This window comes from Anoplophora glabripennis, unplaced genomic scaffold (assembly GCF_000390285.2).
Source record: "Anoplophora glabripennis isolate ALB-LARVAE unplaced genomic scaffold, Agla_2.0 scaffold2440, whole genome shotgun sequence".
In the NCBI taxonomy this organism is placed as follows: Eukaryota; Metazoa; Arthropoda; class Insecta; order Coleoptera; family Cerambycidae; genus Anoplophora; species Anoplophora glabripennis.
Genome location: NW_019418513.1, coordinates 1 through 12849, shown reverse-complemented (window position 1 = coordinate 12849; position 12849 = coordinate 1). Strand labels below are relative to the sequence as shown.

General features: G+C 33.7%; 1 protein-coding gene across 1 annotated transcript; it reads left to right on the top strand.

The window, feature by feature from the left end:
* Positions 1 to 10676: 10676 nt before the first annotated feature.
* Positions 10677 to 12808, top strand: LOC108915998 (the record flags this gene model as incomplete). Its single annotated transcript, XM_023456731.1, has 2 exons — positions 10677 to 10846; positions 11967 to 12808. Coding segments are annotated over exons 1-2 (977 nt in total), but the record flags the coding sequence as incomplete, so codon positions are not given.
* Positions 12809 to 12849: the final 41 nt, after the last annotated feature.

The following is a 12849-nucleotide window of genomic DNA, read 5'->3' as shown; positions in this document are numbered from 1 at the left end:
CACGCCATCACAATTTCAAAAAAATCCTTCGAGCGGTTTCCCAGATATCCATCGATGGAGTTCGTGGTATATGTACGGTTAAAGTGTTTACTTGGTTAGTTTGTATCCTAGCCAAGTAAACACTTTAACCGTACACATATATATTTTTTAATAGCTATAATTCATTAATGATTAAAATATTGTTTTTGGGAAGAAGAAAACGCCAACATAGATATTGGGTTGGATCACTTAAATAGAAAACACAACACGACCGTTTCCACTAAACAGACTTGAGTTTCAAAACACGTCGAAACCTTTTGATGTGACCGCTTTCGAGCGGGACCCGAAAAACAAAACTCCAACTGTCGCAAAACACGCCAGTCTTCAAAAAGTTTGCGAAAAGTTACAGTTTTGTTTTATTCGACACAAGTTTGTGTTTTGTTTTTGTTTTATCCGTTTAGTGGAAAACCGCCTTTTTGAAGCGGGACCTGAAAAACGAAACTCCAACTGTTTTGAAATTTAAATTTTTTTTTTTTTGAAATGCCATTTTGGAATATGAAATAGAAATTGGAGACTGAAAATTTGCACCGTTCTTGAAACTGGCTGAAAAAACAAAAACTTGCCTTTTTTTAATTTTTGCCATATCTTTTTTATTATTGAAAGTAGAGTAATGAAAATCGGTATGTATACATAAAGCGATATGCACTATCTGTTGGATATCTTCCATGCCTCCTAGATCTTACGTAGAGAAAAAATCCCGTGTGACTTTATACACAAATGTATAAGCCCCAGACAGCATACCGGGGTGCCATCCGGTACACATCCAAGGAGTTACTGGGTTATGGAAGCCTGTCAATTCACAGCCATGTAGTTTCGGGCTTCTGATGTATGAAAATCATGTTCCCACAGAGTTTGATGGTTCTACACTCCCATGCATCCTGGATTATGGGTTATGGGGCTAGCAAGCTACAGAATTATGGGGTTATGGTGCAATGAGATCACGAATTCGATTGTCTTTCCAATGACAGGCTAGTCAAGTCAGTTTGAGATCTCGAAAACCTCTTCTACGAGAGTTTATTATAGGATACACTGATTTACAAACAGCTCAGCCTTCTTTTTTTCTAGCGCTGTGTTATTTTGTTAATTTTATATCAAGGGATATGTTTATCAATGAAAAATGCAACATATTTATCTTTATTAGGCGTTAGAACTTGTCCAATTATGTTTTATTTTAATCTTTCCTATGTCTGATTTGGTCCAAATTATTCCCTATTACATATTTCAGACAATTTTCTAGTCTCAGTTTCTTCTTTTACGGAATACATCTGACTTACTAATGACGGTTTTGAAATAGTCGCCACTTATAGGAACACAATCCTGTCAAAAAAAATCGAAATTGTTCATTATGAATTATTTATATCAAAATATTACACAACTGTACATAGAACAGAGGTCATGCAATAATAATATACTGTATGATAGCTGCGAAAGTCGATTTTTTTAATGTATTGGACTTTTAATATTTCAATTACACTTATTGGAGCACCAGCCCGACAAATTTCATTATTATTAAAAGGCAAATTAGAAGATACAGTCAGAAAAATGAATTATAAGTGTGTTATGTAAATTTTCATGAAATTTTTTGGGTATCACTCAACATTCGGCATTAAATATTCAAAACTACCACGAGGTAAAGCCCCTAAACGCAAACACCCAGACAATAATTACAAATTCATGGGCTGCTTTCCCTTAAATGCAAACACCAAACACCTGATACCCTCCGGCGAGGATCGACAAATTTTAAACAAACAAAATCCCGTCTCGTGTACACAGTAAGGACCAAATAAAAACCGAAATCCAGCCCTGGGGCAGCGCACCCCGCGGGTCGTTCTGCTCCGGTGATCAAGCCAGACAGCTGCAGCTCGAATACGACCGATTCTGGGCTGTGATTTACACACTGCAGGTCGCTGGAAGGACTAGAGGGCCGCCGTGAAATCGGCATTGGAAACGCAGTGAACGCCTGTTAGGGAAAACTTGTAAATAATGAGTTAATTTTACGTGGATTGGGGTTTTATTGGGTCTCGGTTTAATTCGAGTTTGGATATTTTATATTCAAACCAATTCCCTTTAAATCACGATGCAAACTTGAATGTTTTGGCATCAGTAAGTCCTTCTTACCCTTGAAATTGTATTTTTCCCATCGCGTCCAATTTGTACAATACTGTGATTACAAATGTGATATATTTAAACAACCATCAGGAGTGCCTCAGGGTTGAATACTTGGCCCACCGTTTTTTATTCTTCTCATTAATGATACTGCGATTGTTTTTAAGATTGTTAGATCCAAGTTGAAATACTTCCATGTTTTAGTCTCATTAAAATTGTTATACTTATATCATCATCAGAAAAAATGCAAGGGAGATTTTTTAAATATATTTTGGATAGGATCCAGCTTAGAGTTTTTTTGCATTATTTATTTTTGGATGGATTTGAGATGGACATTAATATTATGCATATACTCCTAGATTAAATGCTAATAATAATAATTTGGTTGTACTTTTTCCTTCATTTAATTAAAAAATTATTTTAATGCGGGCATCTTTTATTTGTCTAAAGGAATTATGAAAACTTCTCTTTTTTATAATTGGGATAATTGACGACAATTATTTGAACCTTATTGTACAGGGTGTTTCAGAAAGACCTCCTGTAAATTCAGGGGGTGATAGTACGACAAAAAATAAATTTTTTTTTGTCGGATGTCTATCTCCTCTTGTTTTAGAGAGCGACAAAATAATAGTTATTTTTGTATCTAGTGCGTGAAATGCTACTTTGGTGATCGAGAATTGAATTTTTTAACGAGACGAAGCCGAGTTAAAAAATTATTCGAGACATTACAATAAACAATATTTTTTCTACAAACGTCAAAATCTATCTCTTAAAAATATTATAAATAAGTAAAATGCCTAATTTATTATAGAAAATAGTGTTGAGCNTAAATCTGCGAATGCTTTTTGATACTCTTTTGACTTCAAAAGCATTTTATATGAACGCTGTTTTCCTTTCCTAAAAAACGCAGGGTTATAAGTTCCGGTATAGTCCAATTAAATGGGTCTTTAAATAGTAATTTGTTCAACTTGCCTGAATTTTTGATATAAGTTAGTTTGAGTACGTATATAATTACAATACGTGACAGTATTTTTTTTAAACCACTGGCCAGGGGTGAAAATAGATAAAATAAATGAGTTTTTTTAAGATAACTCAAACGAGTAAAAGCTAGAAAAAAATTTCTTATAAAAGTTGTAGAGCATAAAATTCTATACCTACTATTAAAATTAACAATTTCATTTCAGAGAAATTGATATTTTTAATTTTTAATAAAAAAGTTCAATTTTTTAATAGTTAATTTTTATGACAACACTAAAACGATTTTTTTCTATGCCATTCGATTATTATTTAAAATAATGAAAAGTTGCTTTCGAAATTTTGTTTAAGACCAAGATAAAAAATCATGCTCGCTTTGTGAAATTGTTATAACTTTTTATTAAAAGTTAAAAAATATATTTATTTCTCTGAAGATAGTTTACATTTTTTAGACTAAATTGAAAAAAAAAGTATAAAATTCATTAACTTTTATTCATCCCTTAACGTGTCTAGTCTCCCTAACTTTGTTAATTGTAATAGTAGTACAAGAAATAGTCAAAGAACCATTTTTTGTAGAATTTTATGCTCTACAACTTTTATAAGAAACTTTTTTTATAGCTCTCACCCCTTTTGACTTATGTTGAAAACCGCTTTATTTTATCACTTCACTTCTGGCCGGGGGTTGCAAAAATATTACAGTCACTTATTGTTATTATATACCTCAAACTAACTTATATAAAAAATTCAGGCAAGTTAACCAACATTACGATTTAAAGGCCCATTTAATTGGACTAGTAATGCTTTGCACAATTCTAATACCATTAATGAAGCGCATTTGTATTAATTACATATCGTTAATGGGAAATTCCATATTCGATCCAAATTTTTTATTCAATTACAAGGTTTCGAGACTGATAACGAGTAGTTCATCTCTGGTCCAGAACAAACTACATTTCCAAAGAATTTATAACTTTAGTTGTTTTTTGTGACCTCACCCTTGCAAACTCGAGACGTAGGTACCTTCATTAGCAACAAAATTATAATACTAAATTATACAAAATGCTATTGTAATGTACCCGTCTACTCCGCCTATGGCTTCATTTACTTATCAGTTAAATATCAATTAGTTTGACCGAACTAACCAGCTCCACTGTAAACACTGATTAACAAAATAAGTGTTTTCCATACCTTTTATATCAGGTAGTTTAACTTACGAGAGAGTAATGACTAATTCACAAGTAAAAATATATTATTCAGTAAATTGTATCGCCAAGCTTGTTTTGTAAATGTTATTTAAGCCGGATGTTCTTGTTTGGCCACAGTAAACAAGCGATGGTTTAACAAATATCTTTTACCCCTAAAATTAAGTACGTCCATGGTTACACATGTTCTTGGGTTAGAGTCATGGCACAAGTACTACAGGTCAAATACACAGGATCAATATCGTCAAAGTTCTCAAAAAATTCTTTTAACAAATCTATTTAATAGAGCGATTGAGATGAATTATCCTATTATCCGCTGACGTAATTTGACGTACCAAGGTGGCAAGTAGGAAGGATCGAAGTACTTCAAATGTTTTTTTTTGGAAAGGTTCGTGAATATTTTTGATAGCGTAGTTTAGATGGAACTATTCGTATTTCAACTTATTAACTTCGTCGCAAGATCTAATGCCGTGCATATCACAAACGAGTGATTCAACAATCGAGAAAGTATTTTCTTTACCTACAGCACCTACCCGTACCTTTACCTACAGTATTGCCTAAATCTGCGAATGCTTTTTGATACTCTTTTGACTTCAAAAACATTTTATATGAACGCTGTTTTCCTTTCCTAAAAAACGCAGGGTTATAAGTTCCGGTATAGTCCAATTAAATGGGTCTTTAAATCGCAATTTGTTCAACTTGCCTGAATTTTTGATATGTTAGTTTGAGTACGTATATAATAACAATACGTGACAGTATTTTTTTTAAACCACTGGCCAGGGGTGAAAATAGATAAAATAAATGACTTTTTTAAGATAACTCAAAACGAGTAAAAGCTAGAAAAAATTTCTTATAAAAGATGTAGAGCATAAAATTCTATACCTACTATTAAAATTAACAGTTTCATTTCAGAGAAATAGATATTTTTAATTTTTAATAAAAAAGNCTCACCCCTTTTGACTTATGTTGAAAACCGCTTTATTTTATCACTTCACTTCTGGCCGGGGGTTGCAAAAATATTACAGTCACTTATTGTTATTATATACCTCAAACTAACTTATATAAAAAATTCAGGCAAGTTAACCAACATTACGATTTAAAGGCCCATTTAATTGGACTAGTAATGCTTTGCACAATTCTAATACCATTAATGAAGCGCATTTGTATTAATTACATATCGTTAATGGGAAATTCCATATTCGATCCAAATTTTTTATTCAATTACAAGGTTTCGAGACTGATAACGAGTAGGTCATCTCTGGTCCAGAACAAACTACATTTCCAAAGAACTTATAAATGATATATTCAACGAAACTTTAGTTGTTTTTGTAACCTCACCCTTGCAAACTCGAGACGTAGGTACCTTCATTAGCAACAAAATTATAATACTAAATTATACAAAATGCTATTGTAATGTACCCGTCTACTCCGCCTATGGCTTCATTTACTTATCAGTTAAATATCAATTAGTTTGACCGAACTAACCAGCTCCACTGTAAACACTGATTAACAAAATAAGTGTTTTCCATACCTTTTATATCAGGTAGTTTAACTTACGAGAGAGTAATGACTAATTCACAAGTAAAAATATATTATTCAGTAAATTGTATCGCCAAGCTTGTTTTGTAAATGTTATTTAAGTCGGATGTTCTTGTTTGGCCACAGTAAACAAGCGATGGTTTAACAAATATCTTTTACGCCTAAAATTGAGTTACGTTCGTGGTTAAACCTGTTCTAAATTAGTATAAATGTAAAACTAGAAACAGATTAAGAGATCATCTTAGAACCAAGTAGCAATAGTATATTAGATGTAAGTTGAAACGTGTAATCAAAACTTATAAAATAAAAGTTACTGAGTACGGCAGTTTTAATCGGTATTACCCAAGCCAAAAGGAAAACCCTTTGGGGAACATCACACTACTCATACCAAGTTAAACGTTGACGGAATGTCGTTCGAACGACTAAAGGTCGGGACACACATTTCCGCGCCGAGCCCGTTCCGTAGCCCTTTGCAATGTACGCCGAAACTGTGATTAGATCTCCATTTCTCATCCTAAAAAAACCCTTAAGTACCAAATTTCGTGGGAATCATGCTATTAAGATAAATATATACAAAAAAAGTTTTAAAAATTGATAACTGACACCCTGTATCTCGAAAACTGTCAACTTTTGGACGAAGGTAAATTGGGCTAGATTCTCATATTTCAGCCTCAGGAATTTGTAGTAGTGTTTTGTACAGACCTTTTAGAGAGTTAATTTCATTAGGCAATAGACTGCCGTAACATGTATCATGTATTAAGATTGCAAAAAATATTTCTCATTCGGTGAACAGATGGGTGAAGGTCGACCTTAGTCGGGATCTTGGACTAGTATAATCGTAATTGTTCACACTGCATCAGCATTGGCTGATGCTTCTTGCCAATCTATACTGCCTTGTAGAGAATTAAAAAGAAATTGTCCGATTCTTTCCAGTGTATGGTCTCATCATAAAAGTTTTTAGAGGGAAAGCTTCAACAGCCACAATAACCATGGAAAGTAAGATTGATTACTTAGAAAATGTATACTGTTAAGTAAAACTAACTCAAAGTAGTACAAGTTAAGTGAATAACGTTACGTTAAATGTCAAAAGTCTGTTTTGAAGACTGAGATAGTATTTTCTCCCAGTATTACTAATTAATAATTATTTTTGATTGTTACTAAGTGATTTTAATACTTAAAAGACATGTGCCATTATTAAATCCTAAGAGATTTGTACTAAGTTTTATTAAATTCCATTACAATTCTTATGAAATTGGGTATTTTATCAGTGCTATGTCACCCTCGTCAGTCCCCTGGCAGTCAAATTCTGAAATTTTGAAATATCTCACAATCTACTTAAAAAAGTGACTGGTCCGATTTGGAACAATATATTTATTAGATCATCACCAGATATTGCAATGACACCTTTGTTTCACATCTAACTTGTTTTGTCATGATTACATTGTTCGAAAAACAAATAATAAAGCGTTTCTTGTTATCACTTTATGTCATACGCCTTGTTGAATTTACTAACATTTTCGCCCGTGAGGAATGAATCTGTAAAAAGAATAATTAAAAACTAAAAAAATAATTGCTAAAACAGATCTTCCGAAATCTCAACTCATAGCTGGATTGCCTCCCGCATGGGACTCCAGTACCTTCCGGCCCTGCCGGCTAACTAACATCAAACATCTTCAGTTTTACTTGGAAGTGTGTATGTCTAATTCGAGTGAGGTGACATTTAGTGAGAAATTAAATAAGTCGGGTGTTATTTATCATTAGCAAAGGATCTTAATTTATACATTTTGTTATCGGTTGATTTGTATCTATATTTGGGTAGTTAGAGCAACGATCGTGGGTTTCTCTGCCATGCTCTTTCCCCACAGGAGCTCTAGGTGAGCCTGTCACTCTCATTTTATGTTAAATGGTTGTTAATGTTTTTGTTGTTCTTTCTAATTGTCACATGTTTAATTTGAAGACTATTGTACAAAAATAATAAAGTAATCCAAAAAATGTAAGTTCTACAAGTAAAACGCTAATATGCAACTGAAGACAAAGAAAAAAACTTGATCTATAGAGGAACGAGGACTGGCCATGTCCCTTTACTATAAAAGTCCCACTAATTACACAGTTATGAAGAAAAACAATAAGTTCTACCAGCTGTATCTACAATGAAAAGTTGGATATCAATGAGCAAATATAAGACAAGATTCACTAATTTCTATTATTTTAGAGTTAGAGAGAAAAAGAGTAATACTCAAAATTTAAATAATCAAAGATAAATATGTATGGATACATGGCATTACTTTATTTGGACACATATTTCTTTAGTAGATTTTTACAAAAATACCTTCGATACAAATATCCATTTAACTCATTTCATAGAACAAAATTTATAAATATAATTGGAATCAATTACATGTCAGTATTACACAATAGATTTAAAAGCAACGAAACGTGTCCAGTTGCAAATTGAATGCATATTGAACTAACCCTTGCACTATGTCTTTCTCGCTCATAAACTGGTGCACTGATTCAGTCATTGTTTCCGATTCTTCTACCGGTTGTTTAATTCTAATGCACTCAGCATTTTTTAAAGAATATTTAAACCCCAGAAACTTGGTGAATCGGGGCCAGTCCGGAGCCACTTTGAGAGTCAGTCGATGGCCAGGAGCCAGTTCACCACATGAAAAGCAATCCCTCAGAGGTGTAAGTATGTTTTGTGCAATAAAACGTAAAAATTCATTGATTTGTCTTTGTTTTTACCCTGTTAGCAACCAAGCGAGTATCCCGAGAAAATAATATGTATTTTTTTAAGTTTTTTTTTTTGGTATTTTCAATAGGAAACGTGACAATATCTTCGCCAAATTCAAATTAAAGCTAGTACAATGACAAATACAGAAAAGAAATGTCTATAACCAGAAATCTTGAATATTCCAAAAAATTAGATCTTATCGAAGGATTTCAAAACCTCGGCCCTTTAGGAAGATGTAATAATCAAGCAACACATGCGTTAGTGTTTTGTTACGTGGCTTCTATTCATCATAGAAATTGCCGCTTGCATATATTTTTTTACACAGTACGGTAAATCACATTGCCATAAAAGATTTAATTTTGCTCGCTATAAAACATTAACCCATTCGAAGCCATGTTCCAAAATTGGAACTTGTGTTAATTTTGCTACTATTTAATAGATGGAGCCAGCATTATTACTTTTAAATTATTATCCCCATTCTATGGACTCAGTAGCACGTGTTGATGGTGAAATTTGAGGGTTAGTTTACAACAGTAAATAGTAAAGTTTACATTAATTTGATTTTGTACAGAGACCTTGAAGCTAACTTTTCGTCTTTGTATGGAAGACAGTGTTTCGATAAATATTCAGTTGTGTTGTTTTATAGAGAATTTCCCACGTTTATACCACACGTAAGTTATTGTAGAATAAGAATTATTTTATTATTTTTACCTCATAGCCTCCATTTTTATTATGTTCCAAAATTGGAACATGGCCACATCTGTTGCAACTTCGTATTGATTTCAGATTATGGATTGTAAATTATTTTATGGGAAGAAATACACTTATTCGTCCAGTCTTAACAAGTTACTCGATGAGCTAAATGAAGAACGTTTTGATTCCGCAAATATATATATATATAAATCCACCAAGGAACGATTCTGAAGGTGACTCCGACTTGTCAGACAACGAAAATGAAATTGAATTCTCTGACAAGTTTTCTCAAAAAATATTAGGGGCTTCAGCTGAAGAAACTCTAGTATTACGTGGTAGTCATGATCATCATCAAGAAACGGGTTCGAGTAGTGACGATGATGAGCATTTGATAAACTATGTAGAGAGAAATAAAAGAAGAAAACTCTCATTCACAACACCATTACGGGAGAAAGATGTGCCGGGAGGCAGCAACGAGAATAAAGAGTTTTTGATAAATAAACGCCAGAAAGCAAGTACGTCATCCACTCAAGAAATATGGCATAAAGGAGACTTACCGGAGTATATAAATCAACAGAATCCTGTAATCCCCGATGGCAACAGTAATTCTGTTTCTCATGAAAACCCTCTTCAATTTTTTGAACTATTTTGGACTGAAAGTTTTTTTGAGTATCTAAAAGAAGAAACTATACTGTATGCTACACAGAAAAATGCGAACACGTCCTTTACTGTTTCAGTAGATGAATTAAAAGTTTTTTTTTCGATTCTGCTTATTTCAGGCTACTCTAAGCGACCCAGAAAAGATATGTATTGGAGCGTGGACTCGGATCTTCACAATGAAGCTATTGCTAGTGCAATGTCCAGAAACAGATTCCGAGATATTCTGAGAAACTTACATTTTGTCAATAACGCGGAGTTACCAACAAATGACAAATTTGCTAAAGTAAGACCACTCATTCAACATCTGAACACAGTATTTTTAAAATACATGCCACTTACTCAGAATACCCCAATAGCTGTTGATGAATCAATGGTGCCATACTAGTCACCATATCTGCAAGCAGAGAATACAAGGAAAGCCTATTAGGTATGGTTTTAAATTTTGGTCTGAGAATGTATCAAATGGAAACCTTGTGAACACAGAACCATACCAAGGAAAGGGAACTTTCTTAGGTTACGGTTACAGTGCAAGCGATTTCGCGCGAATTACGGTTCGCGCGAAATTGCGCGAATTCGCGCGAACTATCAAACCTGCACAAACAAATGCAGGTGGTTACAGTACATGCGAATTAGTAGCGCTAATCGCTGCTTTTCGCTAGAAGTTCAAACAGGTTTGTTTTTTTCGCGCGAACTGAATGCGATCGCGCGATTGTTTTAAGTCTTGTTCAATTGTCTCACAGTAATTATCAGAGATATTTTCAAAATGGACAGTGAAAAACTTATTTTCTTGGTGTTTGATAGAAGGCTATTGTGGGACCAAAAGAGTAAGGGCTATCACAACCGTGATAAATCACGGAAATTGTGGGAAGATGTGGCAACAGAATTAAATGTTAGCAGTTAAGTATATCTTTTTTCGTTTTATTTTGTAGTATACATCACAGAGCATAGGCATGCATGTAAATAATTGTAAATATAAGTACAGTACAATTTATATAATTACTTATATATTATTATACTGCTGTGGTATTGCACCGATTTCGCTATTAAAATATTGTTTAAATGTGTCTCGTACGTCGTATGCTCTATTGGCAGATCTGTTGTTTACACGTGATGTGAAATTGTAATTACTCTGTGAATTGAATAGCTCGGATTGTAATACATTGGACTGATTGATACCTTCTCTGTCTATAATAATATTATGTAATACGCAAATACATTTTACTATTATATCCACCTTGTCAGGATGACATTCTATAGGTTTGTTAAGCAGTCTCCACTTTGCTGCCATTATTCCAAATGAACATTCTACCGTTCTTCGACTGCGTGACAGTCTGTAATTAAAAATTTCTTCTTCGCGTGAAAGATTTCGTTTAGAATATGGTTTCATTAAATATGATTTTAGAGGATATGCATCATCACCTAGTAAAACGTGCGGAAGGATTACTTCGGAATTAGGTAGTTTCTTATCTTCTGGAAGAAAACGTCCGTTTTCTAATTGCTCATATAAAGTGGAAGATGCGAATGTTCCGCCATCGCTTTGCTTGCCATATCCACCCATATCAATGCATAGCAATTTATAATTTGCATCAGCTACAGCTTGTAGTACTACGGAAAAGTACTGTTTGTAATTATAGAACATAGTACCCGAGTTTTTTGGGCATTTAATACGAATATGTTTTCCGTCAATACAACCAACACAGTTAGGGAAATTCCACTTGTCATAAAATGTTGAAGAACTTTTTAATAGTAATTCCTTTGTAGGCTGAGGTAAATGCCGTGTCTGTAATATTTCCCAGATGGCTGTACAAGTTTCATATATGACTCTTCTTATTGTACTATGTGACATTCTGAATGAATAGGCTAAAGAACGAAATCCAAGTCCAGTGGAGAGGAATCTGTAACAAAATAAAAAAAAACCTATAGCTATACAGGGTGACTCAGTCATCAGTACATTATTTTTGAAAAACTAATGACTGAATCGCCCTGTATATTTTACAAAATAAATATTCTTATCTTAGTATCTACTTATGCATTTCCTATACCTATATTTCTTGTTTACACTTTTAGGTGAAGTAGCAAAAACCAAATGGAAAGGATTACGAGATACCTTTCGAAAAGAGTATCAGAAAACTATTAAATACAAACAGTCCGGTGCAGCAGGAGGGGAAAAAAGTGGTTCTTCTTGGCCATACTTCGAGAGTTTGTATTTTTTGGCAGATCAAATGACGCCACGGGAAACTTCGGGAAATATTTCGTTACCTAGAGAGAATTCATTATTACCAGTAAACGAGAAATCAAATAACGGACTAGACGCAGAACCAGAGTCTCCTAAAACGCAAAATACCGACGATAACCATACGAACGACGCAATACAGGTTTTACAATCTACAAGTACTGCCAACCAATCTAAACGACCTAGGGAAGACCAAAATTTATTGCCTGAAACACAACAGCAGGAGCCATTACGTAAACAGCAGGAATCCTCAAGCAAGAAACAACAAACTCTGCCATCGAAATCTGCAAAACGCGGAAATGATGTCCAAAAGAGGATGCTTGCTTTAGAAGAAGAAAAACTAAATTTTTTTAAACAAAGAAAAGTGGAAACAGATATACACAAAGATTATGACTACCATTTTTTAATGAGTTTACTACCTCATTTCAAAAATGTAAAAGATGAAAGAAAGCTCCATGTACAGTTACAGCTGCAACAAGTTCTTCTGAACGAGATAACATCCTACAAAAGTCAGCCATCAGGTCACGTAATTCTCCCAAATAGATTTTCCGGGGTCCACGCTTCATATTCTACTAGTACTACTCCTCAATCAGAACCATCACCTGCTTCTTCAACTCAATCGAGCTGGTATGACTTATCTTCACCTCCACTTTTCTCTCAACCTTCCG